The sequence below is a fragment of the Budorcas taxicolor genome, chromosome 4 (genome assembly GCF_023091745.1).
Source record: "Budorcas taxicolor isolate Tak-1 chromosome 4, Takin1.1, whole genome shotgun sequence".
Classification (NCBI taxonomy): Eukaryota; Metazoa; Chordata; class Mammalia; order Artiodactyla; family Bovidae; genus Budorcas; species Budorcas taxicolor.
This window is the reverse complement of record NC_068913.1, coordinates 50,222,567-50,240,595: the sequence shown is the minus strand read 5'-3', so window position 1 is coordinate 50,240,595 and position 18,029 is coordinate 50,222,567. Positions and strand designations below refer to the sequence as shown.

The 18,029-nt window shown below is 41.6% G+C and overlaps 1 protein-coding gene and 1 pseudogene across 3 annotated transcripts in view; both read right to left on the bottom strand.

Moving 5' to 3' along the window:
- HBP1 (HMG-box transcription factor 1) overlaps positions 1-11,024 on the bottom strand; it is a 30,866-nt gene extending 19,842 nt beyond the window's left edge. The window contains exons 1-2 of one of the 3 annotated variants that reach the window (XM_052638448.1): positions 10,981-11,024; positions 1,474-1,657 (exon numbers count right to left, since the gene is read on the bottom strand). In XM_052638448.1, coding sequence (XP_052494408.1) covers positions 1,474-1,657; positions 10,981-10,995 — 199 coding nt within the window. In that variant the 5' untranslated portion in view covers positions 10,996-11,024. Of the gene's footprint in view, positions 1-1,473; positions 1,658-6,176; positions 6,355-10,823; positions 10,944-10,980 lie in introns of those variants that run through there. The other 2 variants (XM_052638449.1, XM_052638447.1) reach the window with 2 other exon arrangements.
- A 4,337-nt stretch (positions 11,025-15,361) lies between these two features.
- LOC128046269 (WW domain-binding protein 11-like) lies at positions 15,362-17,451 on the bottom strand (annotated as a pseudogene).
- Positions 17,452-18,029: the final 578 nt, after the last annotated feature.

Sequence of the window (18,029 nt, the reverse complement as noted above, 5' to 3'; positions counted from 1 at the left end):
AAAAAGTGTGTTCTCAAAAGGTAGTTCATGACAGACTTTCAGCTACCCAAGAAAGAAAACCAGAAAGAGTACCCAAGGACCACCCTTGTTCATGCCAAAACTACACTGCAAGGTAGACTGAATTCTAAAAACTGAACTAGAAAAAAAAAGCCTCTTGTAGCCTTAAAAACAACAACAAAATCCGTTTGTGAAAGACACGCCTGTAAACTCTATGGATCTAATGGGTCTCTTCAATATATAAACCCAGAAGCTCTTGCAGACTTGAGAGCTCTCCTATATGGTCACAATAAAAGCACATACTCATTCCTATACAGGGACTATCCCAGAATAACTCACTAAAACGGAAATGTCTGACAAGTACTAATTCAGGATATCCATTCATAAAACCTACTAGAAGGTATCCCTCCTTTCACAAAGAAGCCAAAATACACCAACTTAAGATAATTCCACTCTGCAATGCTCATGATGGCGTAGCTATTTCCCTTCCCTCACTGCCAACATCATTCTTTGACTATCACCTGTATATTTATTGTGAAGGGTTCATTTCTGTCTTTCAAGTTAAGGAAACTACTTTTAAACTGAAGTCATGAGGGGCTGTAAAGTTTTTGACCTCCTGAGCCCTAGGTTCCTGATTTCCTTCTGAAACCAACTAAAATGTGACAATGAAGAACCAAGTAATTGATTGAAATATTTCCCACTCAATAGTAACCACAATTCAATATTTTGAGCTTAGCAAACCCTTAGCATGTCAACAGGTTATGTCTCAAGACCTTTAAGATCTTCAAATTCCCAAAGAAGACTACAGTATAACCTCCTTTATTTCATTATTTATAAAATGAAGACAATCACATCTCGGATTTTGTGAACATCCGGGGAAAACGTATTTTAAATGGGGACAAAGCCAAGACGAAAAGTGGGCAGCAAGACAAGCTCACTCATCGGCTGTTTATTCTCTTCAACACTTACCTCAAAGCAGTAACATTCAAAGTCATACCTCAACAAACCTACACAGTTCTATATATCATGCATCTTTGGGGTAGCTCAGCAGTACTGATAATTACAAATGTCTGATCCTCCAGTTTCAAGTGTCCACTGGAATTTCCCCCATCATACCAACAAACCAGGCATAAAGGCATAGCCAGCATAATTTGCTGAGCTTACAAGGCTATTTCAAAAGTAACAGCTTTCGAAAAGCCACACCACAAGGTTTTCATAAGATGTTTAAAGGCTCATTTTTACCCACAAAGACAGTTGAGTTTGAATTTGTAAATGAGTCTCTATGATAACTAACATAATCAACATAAAGTTATGTTGGTTTAAATAATACTTTATAAGCAATAACAAGAGAACATTGAAAGTTCCTAGTGAACAAAACTTAGCATACTTTTCAGCAATTCAAGCTGGGTGGAAAAGTTAAACATGAAAATTAATCCACATCTCACTGAAGATCCCTAAAAACTGAATTTTGTTTACCAAGTTCCATGTGCTCATCACAAGAGTTGTACCCAGGCGAGGACGGCAGCGTCTCCTTGCACTGCAGCAGCTGCAGCGAGTCGCTCACTCCGGGCGCTCTCTTGTCCATGACTAGCAGGAGCTTCTGCACTGCATCAGGCATCTGGTTGCTCTTCACTTCCCACACCATGTTATGGCGCTCCGACTAAAAATGACACAAGAAAAAAAAGTCACGTGGTCTATGAAAGCATAAAATCAATCAGAGACATCACAATGTTGTATCTTTAATCATATATTGCCATCTGTATCCCCCTCAAAATCACTACACATGGACAACTGAAGGTCCATTCTATTTGGCACCTTTTTTGGAAGATTTGAATTTCTCTATCAATTGTGTTCACTATTTTGTTTTCTCATCTTATGAAAGTGAACAAGTGTAATGTTACAGTCTCTAAAGAACATTTGAGAAAGAGTTTTTTGGGATTTCCAGTGGTTAAGACTCCATGCTTCCATTGCAGGGTCACAAGTTCAGTCTCTGGTCGGGGATCTAAGATCTTATGGCCAAAACAGAAACATAAAGTAAAATAGTTTCTTCAAATGGACATATATTATACTTCTCATAAAAGTAAAAATATTTTCTTAATGATAATTTGGAATCTAATCATAATAAAAAGGCTACTATTTTTACAAAGATGTATAATAATAATGGGAAATTTAGCTAAACATTATCTAAATCTACCATTATCTCAAGCATACAAAATTGAAACAATGAAGAAAACAATATAAACTGATACATCTAAATAATTTCTCACCTATGTCTACCAACTAAATTGTTATGAAAGTAAAACATGGTTACACCTTTTACATTCTTGCCTTTGAACAGTGATCAAATTAGTTATTTAATACAAGTGACAGCAGCAGGGGATTTCCTGATTTCTCAGGCTCTACCCCAAATTTCATTTTTAAAAGTTCTAATGAAACATACCAACACACAAAATTCTAACATATTTTTTTTTCCTCGAAATAAAACAATAAAGTATACTGCTGTTAAAAGTCACTTAAAAAAATGAAGTTGGGAATTCCCTGCCAGTTCAGTGTTAGGAGTCAGTGCTTTCACTGCCAGGAGCCTGGGTCCAATCACTGGTCAGGGAACTAAGACCCCACAAGCCACATGTAGTATGGCCAAAAAAAAACAGGCATTAAAAGTCAATTACCGTAGCCCAGGCTAATCAAAAAATGCAGTGAAAAGATATTTAAATCAAAAGCTAAGTCATGACATAATCACCAACAAACACTGACATTTTTTCTACAAAGGCTTTTTTCATGAATTTTCTTATGAAACATTATCCTGACTATAAAACATATGATCACTGTGGGAAAAAAAAAAAAGAGCTTTTCTTAAGAAAAAAGGAATATAGTAATTATTTCTAATTCCACCAACCTGAGTTACTGGGACATTCTGATGTTACTATCTAATGATCCAATCTCTTTTTCACACAGACATCTACATTTTACCTAAACAAAATCATTTCTTTTTCTTCATATGTCATATTATATATAAATGAGACCTTTTCTTAACATTAAGTTCATAAGCATTTGCCTGTTCATAAGCATTAATTCTTTCAAAGATCTATTTTTAAACATTAAATTATATATAATCACAGGAATTACCAAAATTTACTTATCCCTCCTACTACTAAACATGTTCCCAGTTTTTTCACTCTTACTTTATACATTCTTTTTTTAAAGTATTTGTTTACATCTGGTTATTTCTTTGGACTTCTAAGAGATAGATTAGTGGTTGGATGGCAATTAAATATCTTCTAAGGCTTACTCCTTGGAAGGAAAGTTATGACCAACCTAGACAGCGTATTAAAAAGCAGAGACATTATTTTGCCAACAAAGGTCCGTCTAGTCTAGGCTTTGGTTTTTCCAGTAGTCATGTATGGATGTGAGACTTGGACTCTAAAGAAAACTGAGCTCTGAAGAATGGATGCTTTTGAAGTGTGGTGTTGGAGAAGACTCTTGAGAGTCCCTTAGACTGCAAGGAGATCCAACCAGTACATCCTAAAGATCAGCCCTGGGTGTTCACTGGAAGGACTGATGCTGAAGCTGAAACTCCAATACTTTGGCCACCTCATGCGAAGGGCTGACTCATTTGAAAAGACCCTGATGCTGGGAAAGATTGAAGGCAGGAGAAGGGGACGACAGAGGATGAGATGGTTGGATGGTATCACCGACTCAATGGAGTCTGGGTGGACTCCGGAGTTGGTGATGGACAGGGAGGCCTGGCGTGCTGCAGTTCATGGGGTCGCAAAGAGTCGGACACGGGACTGAGCAACTGAATTCAACTGAAAGCTTTTGACACATACAGCTAAACTGACCATTGTCTTACTTTATTTCTACTATTTTATTTCAGCTTTCATATTTCTGCCTCAAATATGACTCATTTCTTGGGTACTTGGAGCCTTACACAATATAAACTGTAAGATGTACTATGGAGTAGTGGGCAAGTAGTGGAGAAGAGGGCACTGGGTTAGGTGTAAGGAAATGGGTTTGATTCCAGCTTGATCACTTATTAAATCTATGACCTAAATGACTGAGCTTCTCACTAATTCAGTATGTCCATATGGAAACAGGGCTCATGACACCTGCTCTCTCTTCTTCCCAGAGCAGTTGTAAAGATGAAACAAAATGAGCAAAATAAAGTAAAATGATCTTTAAAAAATTTTTATCCCTAGACCGACATAGGGCAATATTATGCATATTTTGGATACTTAATCTCTTAACAGAACAGTTACTGAAAATAATTAACAATAGGAACCAGACAGGCAGTTATTCAGCTTTGGTAATTTCCTCCCTGCAAAATATGACAAATTAGCCAACACATTTCAATAAACGTCACAGATCATACCATTACTTTAAGCAAGTAACAGTTTATCTAAAAGATGTTTGAGGCATTCCCAAGAAACGAACACTTTTCAGTAAGTACAATCTATTATGTAATAATCACAGTCTTATGATATAATTACAGCAAATACGCTAGTGTATAACAAATAGCTTCCTACCAACTTGGTGGCCACAAGAGATGTGGTTAGTAACACAAATTGACTTCTCAAGCATAAATGGCCAAATCCTGATTCTGAGCCTCCACTTTCTCACTGCAAAAGCTCAGCAAACTTAGCTTGATCTGTGATGTGCAGGACCATGTCTGCTTCAAACCAATGATGCTCAAGCCCTGCCTTCCAGAGCATGTGATTTATTTGAACTGAGGTACAATCCTGTGCACTGGTTTTTACTTGTTTTCATTCAAACAAACTCCTGGTGCACTGGGAGAAGGAGCAGGCTAAAAATGATTGCCATATTCCTTTCTTATCTAAACATATGTGTGTATATATATAATATATTCAGTCATTTAATACATATTATGTACAAGGCACTCTACTAGGTATTACGTTGAAACTCAATGATGAACAGTTTATCATGAATCTCAAGGAACCTACACTTGAGTAGAAAGACAGAAGCAAACAACTGCAGTTCTATGGAGGCACGGCTTGGCTACGAATAGGTAAAGGAAGGAAGGGAAGCTCCTAATGAGAGAAACTCACATGAGCAAACTCAGAATTAGCAAAGTACTGGATGAAATCAGAAGGACATAGAAGCCAGAGGCTAGGATATCTCCTGGTTGTCAATAACAAGGCTGGAAGGTAGACTGGGATCAGAAACTTCAATTCTAGCTCAGGAAAACTGGTTTGCTGCTTTTTTTTTTTTTTTGAAACTAGGCTCCTGAGTTTATACATTTGCTACCTGCCAGCTATGTGCCCTGGACAACTTATTTAAAATCTTCATGCCTTCTTCATAAAATGGAAATAATAAAAGCACCTACATAGGTTGTTATAAAAACTCAGTGAGCTCATAAACATCAAAAGCTTACAATAGTGCCTAACAGAGCAAACTCTCAACATAGAGTGGCCAGTATTATTATTAGCGACTAGCGAACAATGGGAACCACTGCAAATTTTTTAATAGAAGTCTAACATAATCAGAACTATACTTCAAACATTTTTTGTCTATTTTAAAAAATCATACTGAAATACAATGAGTATGCAAAAACATCTATAATAAATACTTCAGGGAGAGTGTTTTTAGAGCACAATATATTCACATTCCCAGTTTCTGTCTACGCCACTCACTCCCAGCTTCCTTTGCAAGAGTCCTCATGAGGGACTTTCCTGGTGGCCCAGTGGTTAGGACAATGCTTCCACTGCAGGGGGCATGGGTTCAATCCCTGGTCAGGGAACTAAGATCCCACAAGCTCAGGGCAAGGCCACCCTTCCCCCCAAAAAGGCAAAATAAGGCCCCCTGGTGAAAGCCCCCTCCAGAAAAGCAGCAAGGTGCTCCCCTCCCCATGAAATAAGTGGTAATTGGTAGTATCAGTGCAGATTCCTCTTAGTAATGCCCCAACAAGGGAAAACTAGTTATTCTATGTGGGTTCTTGGCACAGCTAATATTAAGTTTGGTCGATTTTAACCCTTTCCATAGAAAACTTTCTGACATCCTAAGGATACAAGACACAATTTAACCTGACTTAATGACTCAAATTTCATATGAACATCTATTGGACATTTCACACATGGAAGTGATCAGCATAAATCAGTGCAAGCTGCAATCTCAAACATGAAAAACTTCTCACTTTTCCCCAGAGTTGCACTGGCCACGTATACCTCCTCAGCAGAGCTGCAGCTGGTCTGTCGTGTCCCATCGCCTGCAGAGCCCTTCCCAGCGAGGTCTGCTCTCCCCTCAGCAGGTCCCAGGTGCCCAGTCACCATTCATAGTGCACTCACATCTCCTTACAACTGCTACCATCTCTTCAGCACTCTTAGAAACCTACCAACATCCCATCACAACACACCTTAAATGAAATTGGAAGAAACATTTTGGTTTCAAATCAAAGAACAAAAGTATCAAAGAAATATTTGTTGAACTTGAGTTCTACCTGTCTGTACCTCTCACTGTTTGTACCTTATTGCACAAGGCTATCAAAAGTTTGGTCTAGATAGTGGAGATTCTCCTTCTCTAAACCTGTAAACAGGAGCAACAGACTTGAAAATCAGACCATTTTCTCTAAAAAATATAAAATAAAAATTGAGAAAAAGGTAATCTGAGGTAGGTCACTTAACCTCAAGGTACCTCTACTGATCTCAGAAGAGCTATTTCGAGAAAAAAAAAAAAAAAAAAGGCCTCTGATACAATAAAGGAACACCAGAGAATCCATATTCAAAATAACTCCTCACATACATCACACCAATTAAACATTCATTTTGAGAAACAAGCTTCTCTTTCAAACTTTTCCTGGGAGAGCTAACACTGTTGCTCATTCATGCTGTTGTATGCTGCTTTGGCATTACAGGATTTGACACAGCTCATACTGTGTTTTAGTTGTCTCTGCACATGTCAGCTCTCAACTAGACTGGTGATTTTCCAAGAGTAAAATTCTCCAGCAGTTGTACTCTGAAATGTCATGATCAATATTACATATTTTTACTGGGTGGAGATGAGACAGCCCTATTGCATCTGTTTTGCAAACTTTCAGAAGTAAATATCCACAAAGTCTCAATGAAAGGAAAGGAAGAGATGACTAGAAATAACCAGGTTTCAGTGAAAGAAAAAGGAAATTAGGTTTTACTAAATGCCTACCTGCTATTTGCCAAGCATTTCCACGTACTTCATCTAATTTTGTATAAACTTCAAATCACGTAAAGCTCAGAACAAAGTACTGTTCTGGATCAGGAGGGAATTCCCTGTCAATTCAGTGGTTAAGACTTCTGTGCTCCCACTGGAGGGGGCAAGGGTTCAATCCCTGGTCCCTGGTAGGGGAACTAAGATCTCACATGGTGTGCGGTGTGACCCCAAAAAATAAATACTATTCTGGATGATGAAAACAGGGCTCTGATGACTGAATCAGACCATTTTCCCTCCCCACGCCCCCAAAATGAGAAAAAGGACAAAAGATATAGACCAACACAGACATCTAATTTCAATTACATTCAACTGCCTGTCCTTCCCTGAATCTTTATCTTTTCAGCATTATGGATAAAGGAAAAGGATCTTCTCTGTGCCTCCCATAATCCCGAAGGATGACTTCTTTTTTTTTTTTTTTCCGAAGGACTTCTGTATGAAGCTCCAACTCTTTGGGGGAAGGAGGTGAAGAAACGGTAATCTGCAATTATTTTATATCTCTAACATGAGAAATTGAGGTGGTATTTAAAATGTATTACACAACTGCAAGCTAAAATCAACCTCCATAACAAACCAGATTAAACACAAACTACACCAAAAGCAGTTGAGGGCCTCTATGCGGTTCTTTCAGAAACTTCAAACCAAAGAGTTCAGAGAGATTTCTACAACTCTAGTTTCCCATAATGTTAAGAAGGAAAAAAATCCACATCCCAATAGTGGGTGGTATTCTTTCCATAAAATGTTACTGTAGAGTATCACTTACAGTGTCATTTCTATATATAAAGTAGAAAAAATAATTTTCTTCTCTAATTTAGTTGATCGAATTTTTTACAGCTATTGGTAGTAGTTTAGAAAAGCTATATGACTATTAACAATTTAACTTCTATGCCTCAGTTTTCTTTTTCGTAAAATGGGACCAGTCTACCTGTCTACCTGTGTCTACCTGTATCATAATTACCGGAAGTATTAAAGACACATGACGCACCCTCCTAATGGTTCCAAAGCATTCCCTTAACTCATCAGTCGCTGCTGCTAAGTCGTTTCAGTCGTGTCCGACACGGTGCGACTCCACAGACAGCAGCCCACCAGGGTCCCTCGTCCCTGGGATTCTCCAGGCAAGAACACTGGAGTGGGTTGTTACTGCCTTTTCCTCAGTCACTGCTGCCCAGTGCTAAATACATCTATACAAGTTCTTATTCATTTTGTGCTGACCTGACACAAAATACTGAAACCTGAAGAAGAGAACACCAAACACACCACTACAAGCCATCTGTAAACCTGTTCAAAGGTACTATCAATATAAACAGTACACAAGATAAGTCACTGCACAAAAAAACTTGAATCTTTACATCATGTGTAACAACCTGTGAGAAAAGTTTTTCTAAACTACCAATAACTTTAGAGAAGAAAATTATTTTTTCTAATTTACAGAAAATGACAGTTAATATGATATGAAATACCAAAGTAAATGCAGGTCAAAATATGAAAGGTATACGATTACTGTTGATGAGTTAGGCACAAACAATATAAAATATCATTAAGAGTATATTATTTTTCCTGAATTTTTTAATATACAAAGTATTTGTCAACTTAAAAATATCTGGTGTGATTTCTCATTCCAGGTAAATATTCACTTTCATAATTAAAAGATAACACATGTAAAATACCTGGCATCGTTTCATTAACATGATACTAACTTAATGAATGGCAGAAAAAAGAAGTACTAATATTTTCATTTCAAACAGAAATAAGGAGACGAGCTAGCTTCTCCCTCATAAAGCCCAGGTTATTTGCACTGAGCATTTAGGTAGTGAGGAAACGGTCCGAAAAAATTAAAATACAGTGGCGGAAACAACTCTTAAAGTGACAGTACCATTTTTGAAGTCTGAGAAGCAGGCATTGTGAAACATGGAAAAATGTGGGAAATCCCGGGAGAAGGTTACTTTGAACTAAGGGGAAGATTTTTCTAAGCTGAAAAAGGTAACTGGGGGACCAGTGGTTCGGGCTCCGTACTTCCTCTGAAGTGGGCAAGGGTCTGGTCCTTGGTTGGCGTGGCCGGGGAGCCAAATAAATAAAATCTTTAAATTTGTTATAAGTAACTGGGCTTATAAAACTAAGTAAAATGGAAACCAGGAAGTGAAATCAAAATTTCACCCTATAATGTACTGTCAATTTAGAATTTAAATATTTTGTTTTGGTTTCCTCAAAAGTATAAAACAGCTCCAAAATGTATTGGGTGTATTGAATTCTTTTGAATATAATTAAAATTTCCTTAAAACTTTGTCAACTATTACCTACTCAGCAAGAACTGAGGAGTTCAATCGTGGAAACTCAACAGTTGACCCTAGTACTCAGCAAGTTAAATCGGAAAACAGCAGAAACAGTAACAACAAAAAGCAGAGACTGAAAGAACTAGCAGTACATTATAAATTTATTACCAGTAGTTAATAGAAAAATATTTACAAATGTTACAACTATTCTAATTCTCCAAACGTAACTTTAATTTCACTAAATCATTGTTAGCAATCACCTGTTACTGCTAGTTAGAGGGAAATAAATCTATAGCACTCAGTCGGAATTGTTGGTAGGACTCCAACACTTCCTGGTATACACACAACTGACTTTTAACCTCCTCCCTTAGCATCACTGGCTCCCAGAATTAAAGACTCTTGAGTGTTTCCCTGCAGTCAGAGCTTCCTTTACAAAAGATTCTTGCTGAAAACTCCTAAAGAATTAACTCTAGGTGATGTGTTCAAAAGAATGCACGGCGGCGAGCGAACTCCCCTAGACAGCACGCAGCGTTTGAAGGAGCTACAAAAACCCGGCCCCGACAGTCGATTTCGCTAGCCGTCTTTTTTGTTTTAATCCGCCTGGGGCAGCAGCATAGGTTGGAAGGCGGAGACTGAAATCGCCTGCCAAGCCTCGATCTCGGTCACACAGAGGCAGTGCCTCCCGGTTCACGCCAAGTCCATCCCCCACCCTCTTTCGCCATTCATCGCGTTCCCCTCCCCTCCCCCCATCATGTGACCGCAGCCTGGACTCCAGGCTTGTTTTTCCCCTCGGCTCAACTCCACCGCGCAGGCGCCAAGGAGTCCATTCATTCGAACTGCGTAACAATGAGCCCCGGGGCCCAAAGGCTCCGCGAGCTTCCCAGTTCGGCCCGAGCCCCTCTCGGCCCCCAAAGAGGCGGCGCCTCACAGGAGTCCTCCACCCGCGGCCGGCCGCCCACCCTGGGCCAACCTCCGACCCTCCGCCCACTCGCGGGGAGTTGAAGTCAAACTTTCCTGGGCAGCCCCAGAGTCGCGTCGGCCCCCTTTCCCCCGCCCAGGCCCGCCCCATCTCCTCACCGGGCCCGGCCACCCACCGCGCCACCCGGCCCAGAGCGCCGTCCTCGCAGACGCCTCCCAGCCCTCGCCCCAAGACCCCCACGGACCGTGCCGACGCGAAGCCCAGGTGAGCTCGCGGGAAGCGCCAGTCCGGTGGGTTCGCCGCAGGCCGGTATCGGACGGTTAACTGCCCCCGCCGTCAGGAAGAGGACAGCCGACCTGAGTTCACCCGGCCGCCAGATACCCTCGGGATCCTGCCCCTCCCTTCCCCACCCCCACCCCTTCCCGAACAGAAAGACAACAAACCGCCGCGGAGTATAAGCAGCCCCGGCGCGGGCCGCCCCGGCCGCGACAACACCACCAGCAACTCGCGTATCCCCTCTACAACTGACGCCGGCCTTCCCCGGGCGCGTTACTGCTCCCGCCGCCGCTCTTAGTCCTCCACCGAAACTTTCCTACTTACCAAACCCGTCGCCATTACCAAGTCTTTCAAGCTTCGTCTTCCCCCTCCCCTCAAACCCCCGGGGGGTTGAGCCTCCGCCCAGCTCCTTCGCCTTCTTATTGGCCCGCCGCACTGCCATTCGATCGTTTCTCCTCCCTATTGGTTGGTACCGTGGTCCGTCTCGGTGGGCGGGCTTGTGTTGACTTTTGCGTTGTCTTTACTGGGGAAGACGGAGTGTCAATCACCAGGGTGAGGGCTTCGGATTGGATTGCTGCCGAGACTCCCGGGACTCCAGCCAAACGTTGCCGCCGAAATGGGTTGTGGGTTCGTAGTCTGGGTCTGGCTGTGTTTCTCTCCGAGACTGCACGTCGGAGTAACGGGTTGGACTACATTTCCCAGAAGTGCGTGCACGGTGCAGTCTTGATAGTAAACAAGAGTCATAGGGACACGTGTATCAGCTCGTTTGTTTTGGTGTCTGGGACAAAAAGGAGGGGGCGGAGGAAGGGAGTGTTTTAAAGCTTTGGCCTCTTCTCTTCCTCTGGGCCTGTGCTAGCACTCAGAGCAGCCTCAAGCCTCTCGCAGCACCCATTCCGGGCCATAAACCACCAGAGTCGCTTGCAGCTCAGAATTTGGCAAGAGGCCAAGGTATTGTTTTAGTGCGAGGGGAAGGAGATGACTGAACAAGCGGAAGCAGTGCTGCCTCGAAGGGGACCCAGTCACCCAGAAATCACGGCCCCAGGCATGATGGGGATAATAAAGGTGGCGCTGGGGTCCAGTGGGAAGACTTAGCATTCCTTTATCCTGAGCCTGGCTGCGCCCCTCCCTGGACAGCAGCTTGAGGTTTCTCTGCGGACTCTGTTCAGTTCACCCGAGATTTTTTTGAATGCCGGCTGCGTGCCAGGCACCGAGAGGCTTGGGGATGAACAATGAGAGAGAAGCTCGGAGGTCTGGACAATTTACAAAACTGTGAAGCGGGAGGTGGGGTCGTTACTGTTGACTTAGGAATTGAGGAAAGGCAAATTGATGTTTTCTATATTTGACCAGCTTACTCGTTGTTTAAGGTAATACGGAGGGGTATAATGTGTGACTTAAACTGATGTAATTTGTGAATCGTTATCAGGGTTTCTCTGGTGAGTTTCAGTTTAACCATTTTTCCTCTCCAGAGGTCTTCCCATTGATGAAAGAATGTCTTCCTACTTTGTTTCCACTGGGAGTTCCTCCTCAAGTTACGAATTCTCTGACTCAAAGAGAGGAGAATGGCTTCTCTGGCATTATAGTTACCTTCATTTTAAACGAGGCTGTCCAGTTCCTAGTCTATAATTGATGTTTTTACCATTCCCATTACAAAGGCATTATTAAGCTTTTTTCCCTTTGAACTTTTAGTGTTTAGTCATTTAAGCTATGCTTTAGGTTTTATACCTTTAGATCACTGTATTATGTTTAAGAGGAGGAAAACATACTAGAGAGAAATCTATAAAGTCAAACTTTTGGAAAGGAGCCTTAAATCCTTGCAGGTGATTCCTTTAAAACCCCTACTTTTCTGGAATTTTTAAATCTGAAAGCCACGGAACAAATAAGGAAATCCAAAGTAACTTTCCTATACTGAAACAAGTTTTCAAATTCTTTTAGGGATTCCCTGTTTGAATCCTTAAAGGGAATTATAAAATAGCCCTCCCTACCATGTGATCAAAGATGGTATTCAGATCAAATACAGATCAAAGATTCTGTATTCACAAATACTAATCAAATTATTTTGTTTCTTAAAAATAATTCAGAAGGCCAGTAAAATGCCTAAATTTTTCCCTGAATAAAAAGGACAATATTTGTATTTATCTTCGTTCAGAGATTAATGGAGTGACCCCAAGACTCAACTGTGGCCCTGCTCTTTTGTGTATTTTTATTTTCTTTCTTCACTTTTTTTTTCTTTTACAGTGGAGGTTCATTGTGCCTCAGAATTGAAAAATTGAAAATATGAACTCCAATGTTTAATTTCCTGACAAAAAGAAAAATCCGTGGAATTCACTTGATCATTGGAAAACTAAAATCTCAGCTATTAATGACTAGCTCCCTCCAGGAAACTAAAAACCTTTCCCACCATCCAAAAAATGAACTCTTAAGAGCTGGTACCACACCATCTCCCCCGCCCTCCGCCCCCCCCCACACACACTCCATGAACCATGAGATCTGCTTTTGGGTGAACCTTAACTCATTTTAAAAGGTTTTCTGTTTCAAAGCGGTTAGTAAAAGCCTTAGTGGAGATATTTTTTTATTTGTGAACACAGTGGTAGGAAGAATAGCACCTTCAGATCAAGGTGTACATTATTAGAAATGATTATCCTTTAATTAGCACTATAAGATTTTCCTATCCATTCATTCAGAAATACCTATTTAGTTCCTACTATTGGTTGACCACTGTGCTAATTCATATGGATACAAAGATACAAAATATTTTCACATACTCTCATTTTTGTCCAGGTCATTAAATGGAAGAGTAAAATTCTCTTGAGTTAATTCAGTCATAACTGATTAAATGTCAGTGTTAGAATCTCTGTACCTTTAAGAGGACAGTTAGTCCATCTTTGGACTCTGCTGGGAAGCTAAATGCTTACCTTATGCACCCATGTATATTTAACAGGAACCTCATTATTCATTTTTGGATGACTAAGAAAACCAGACAACTCAGCCAGAACTAAGATCAAAGTACAAAACCAGTAAGATCTCCTTAGAATTCTTTACTTATATAAATTCTACTACTTCACTAAAATATATATAAAGAATTTTTGTACCAATTACTTATTATTTATATATGATAAAATATAAAATGACAATTATATTTTATATAGTATAAAACATTTTAGCTCTGTGGTGAAGGATCTGCCTGCCAATGCAGGGGATGCAGGAGGCATAGGTTCCATCCCTGGGTCAGGAAGATCCCCTGCAGAAGGAAATGACAACCTACTCCCGTCTTCTCGCATGGGAAATCTCATGGTCAGAGGAGCCTGATGGGCTACAGTTCATAGGTTTGCAGAGTCGGACACGACTGAACCTGTAAGGGATTTTTATATATACTAAAGAACATTTGTTCATAACATACTTACATGATAAAGCTGACATTAAAATCAATTTTGGGAATTCCTTGGCAGTCCACTGGTTAGGACTCAAAGCTCTCACTGCCAAGGGTGTGGGTTCAATTCCTGGTCAGTGAATGAAAATCCTACAAGCTGTAACCGAAAGACAGTTCAAAAATAAAATTTTCTTTAAATAGCATCTACTTCTGGTCAGTGCAAATACCATACACACACACACATATTCCACATAAACTATGCCCAAATATGTCAAGAGTTGTCATCCAAAATCAAAATGTCTTCAGCAATTTGTAAAATACTTCTGTATTCATAAAGAAACATCAAATTCTTTTTTTTAAATTTTTTTTATTTTCTGTGCTTTTAATAACAAAAGCTCACAGAAGTGACAAATTCAAAAACAGCAATAGCAGTAGCCTTTTCTAACTATCTAACAGCTTAGAAATGATTTGAGAACTTTTTGCTATTCAACAGGTATCCATCCATTCACAGAGCTCTGGAAAAGTAATCTTTGAGAATAAGACTCCTCTTCTTAGCAATGAAACCTCTCAACTTCCTAAGCCAATATATAATAATCCTAAAGGAAAATAATTATCTCTTCTTTATCTTTTAAAGCTTAGTTCTAACCATTTTCAATAAAATTCTCTTTCCATATTCCATACCAGAAATGGCAGTTCCTTAAAACCCAAGTTTTAAACACTTGCTTTTCTGCCCATAAAATAGTTATTATGTTTATACATTGTCAGTAAGACAGAAGATATCCTGATGTAGAACATTTATTTATTTATTCCATGGAACACTCAAAGTTTAGATCAGTGGGAATTTTAATCGAAGAATTGTCCATTTTCTTCCCACATATATCGCTTTGTATTAGGAAATGACATTGTGATCCATTTCACTACAATATTACAAAATATTTACAAGAAAATATTAAAAATAACTCAAACATGAAAGGCAAGATGGGGGTGAAATAAACTGGTTTTTCCAGAAATCTCTACTCCAGTGCCCACAGCACACAATAAGAGAGCCAAAACAAATAACAAAGTTCCCCTTGATCACAAGTTGCCAAGGAATTGGAGTAGGGGAAGAAATCTGATGAAAATGGTGGTATGAAAGGGGATGGATGTTATTAGCAGCACTGCTTCAATAACCAATTTATTTTGAATGAAATACCCTCTCTTTTATATGCAGTAAATTCTGAACAAGGCTAAACTTTAAGATATTCCTTGAAATGAAATTAAAAATACCCTGACAGTGAAAGCAACTCTTCCACCTAAGCTGAGTAAGACATGAACCACTGATGTGAACAGAAGCCTGATCTAGCATCCAAAGCTGTCACAGCAGCCCTTCCATCCTTTCATGAAAGCCTCATAGACATCGTCCTTAGTCTGCACCGACACGGGAACAGATGGGCCAGATTTGGGTGCTGTTTTGGCAAGAGGCACAGCAGAATCATCCTCAGACTTTCTCTGGGGAGCAGTAGCAGCCCCTTTATTCTCCCGACGCACCCGCAGTGCGGTCGGCACAAATCGTGTGATCTCTGCCTTGGGATTAGTGATCTGTGGCTTGGCACTGATGGTTGCCGTGGCTTTCTTCTCGATGGTGGCTGCGCTTGTGTCATCCGCCTTGGGTCGCTGGATCAAGTTGGGGGGAGCACTTAGAACCCCCGGGTTGGGTAAGGGAGCTGGTGGGAAGAGCCCTGGTGGGGCAGGTCCAAGAGGAGGCACCAAAGGTGGGCGCATCATGCCAGGACGGGGTGGAGGGATACCTGGAGGTGCAGGGGGAGGTAGCCGTGGTGGGGGTCGCCGAGGAGGAGGGCCAGGAGGCAGACCTGGGGGTGGGCCAGGAGGAGGGCCAGGGGGTCGACCGGGTGGTGGGCCTGGAGGTAAAAGGCGAGGCAGAGGCCCTCGGAGTCCTGGCGTTCCAGGCGGTCTCAGGAACGGAGGAGCTCCTGGAGGTGGTCCAGGAGGAAGGCCTGTAGGTGGTCCAGGTGGCTGTAAAGGTGGAGCAGGTGGCGGTCCAAGCGGAGGTGGTCCTGGCATGGGGGGTGCTTGTATCTGAGATGGAGGAACAGACTGTGGAGGGGCTTGCTGCTGGGAAGCTGCAGACGTGCCATCAGAGAGAGATTCCTCCTTATGCTGTTTCTGTGATTGCTTTTCTGCTTCAGAATCATCCGAATCTTCATCATCGTCCTCTGAAAATTCCTCGACTTCACGTCCCTCTTCAGGGATTTCCTGACCTGCCATTCGAAGCATCATGGCTTGGAGAGGAGTCAGCTCCTTCATGTTCTTCTTCTTCTTCTTCCTAGATTTTCCAGGCATATCCGCAAACCGTACACTCAGACCTGATTTCTTTTCTTCATTGTTTTCTCTCTCAGTGTCATCACGGTGCACAAATTCATCCCCTTCACTTTCTCCATCTGATCTGTCACTGTCGCTGTCATCAGTACTGTCGTCATGCTTATCCTGGTCCATGTCTTCAGGATAGCCATCATCTTCACTGGTGCTAGAAACATCATCGTCATGACCCCACTGAGCAAGTTCAGAACTATATAACATGTCTTCATCTCGCCTACGAGTGGGAAGATCTAGGGCAAAGCCCACTTTGCGGCCATACATTTGTAAGACTTGAGGAGGAGGTGGGCCCGGGGGAGGACCTGGAGGTTTCCTGCCAGGGGGCAAACGTGGAACGCCATGTCCAAGAAGAGGAAGTATAGAAACTGCCCGAGTTGGAGGTCCATAGGCTGAGGTCTTCTTAAGGATGGAGGGTGGCTGGGCCCCAGGAAGTGGAATGTCCTGGATCAAGATGTTGGAAGGAGCATGCGGCATATCTGGGAGAGGAATACTCTCCACTTCCACATGCTGGGCATTCTTGACAGCATCAAAATACTGGCTAAGTTGAGCCCTCTTCTGTTCATATTCTACTTCTAGCTTTCTCAATTCTTTGTAAATATCTGGATTCTCTTTCTCATAGAGTCGTAGAATACGTTCAGATGTTTCACGTAGCTTTTTACGCTTGTCTTTCAGCACTTACTCATTTAACTGTGGCTGCTGCACTGGGTTAAACTCCCATTTCATCCAATGTTTCCATGTCCCGGATAATTTGTTTGGGATCCTTCATCTTTAAAACTGCAGCTCGTACCATCATGCGCTGTTTTTTGTTCTTCTTTAATTCTCTTTTCCGAGCTTCTTTTCTGGCTTGGTCTGTAGGGTTCATAAATTTTCCACTTTTGGTGGATGACGTGGATCTCCGCCCCATGTTGACAAGTTGTTTGATTTACTTGCTTGTTTAGAAAATAAAACCTAAAACGCTTCTGCTGGGCTCCTGGGGCTGTGAGAAGCGGGGAGGGGACGATTCTCGGCCCGTTCCACTTCGTAAGGGCCTTCACCTCTGCCTTTCGGTCAACCACCCAACCACTGCCATCTTGAAACCTCGCGCCCCTCCCCATCAAATTCTAATTTGTTTTTTAAAAACTAGATAAAGGTTATTTAGGGGTGAAATTACTGTATTCCAACACAGTTGGCATAACAATGACTACTGGGCTAAGAAACATAGAAGTTAAAGTACCTGGCATTGCTTAAATATTTAAAATATCGCTGTTCAAAATGTTAAAAGGTAAGCAAGCAAATGAAGTCAAGTATTCAAATTAGGAAATGGAGCACAGATGCCTACACAGTCTCTCTCATGTCTGTCTGGTATGCTAGGCCTTTCTCTGTGTAGTTTCTTTTAGTTACCAATCCAGGGTAGCGAATGTTAGGTGCAAAGCCATCAAGGTCCCAGGAGTAACATGTACCTAACTGCGGCGTTGTGCTCAGTCACGCAGTCTGACTCTCTGCGGCCCCGTGGACTGTAGCCCACCAGGCTCCTCTGTCCGAAGGACTTCCCAGGCAAGAATACTGGAGTGCGGTGCCACTTCCTTCTCCAAGGGATCTTCGTGACCCAGGGATTGAACCCATGTCTCTTTTGTCTCCTGCACTGACGGACGGA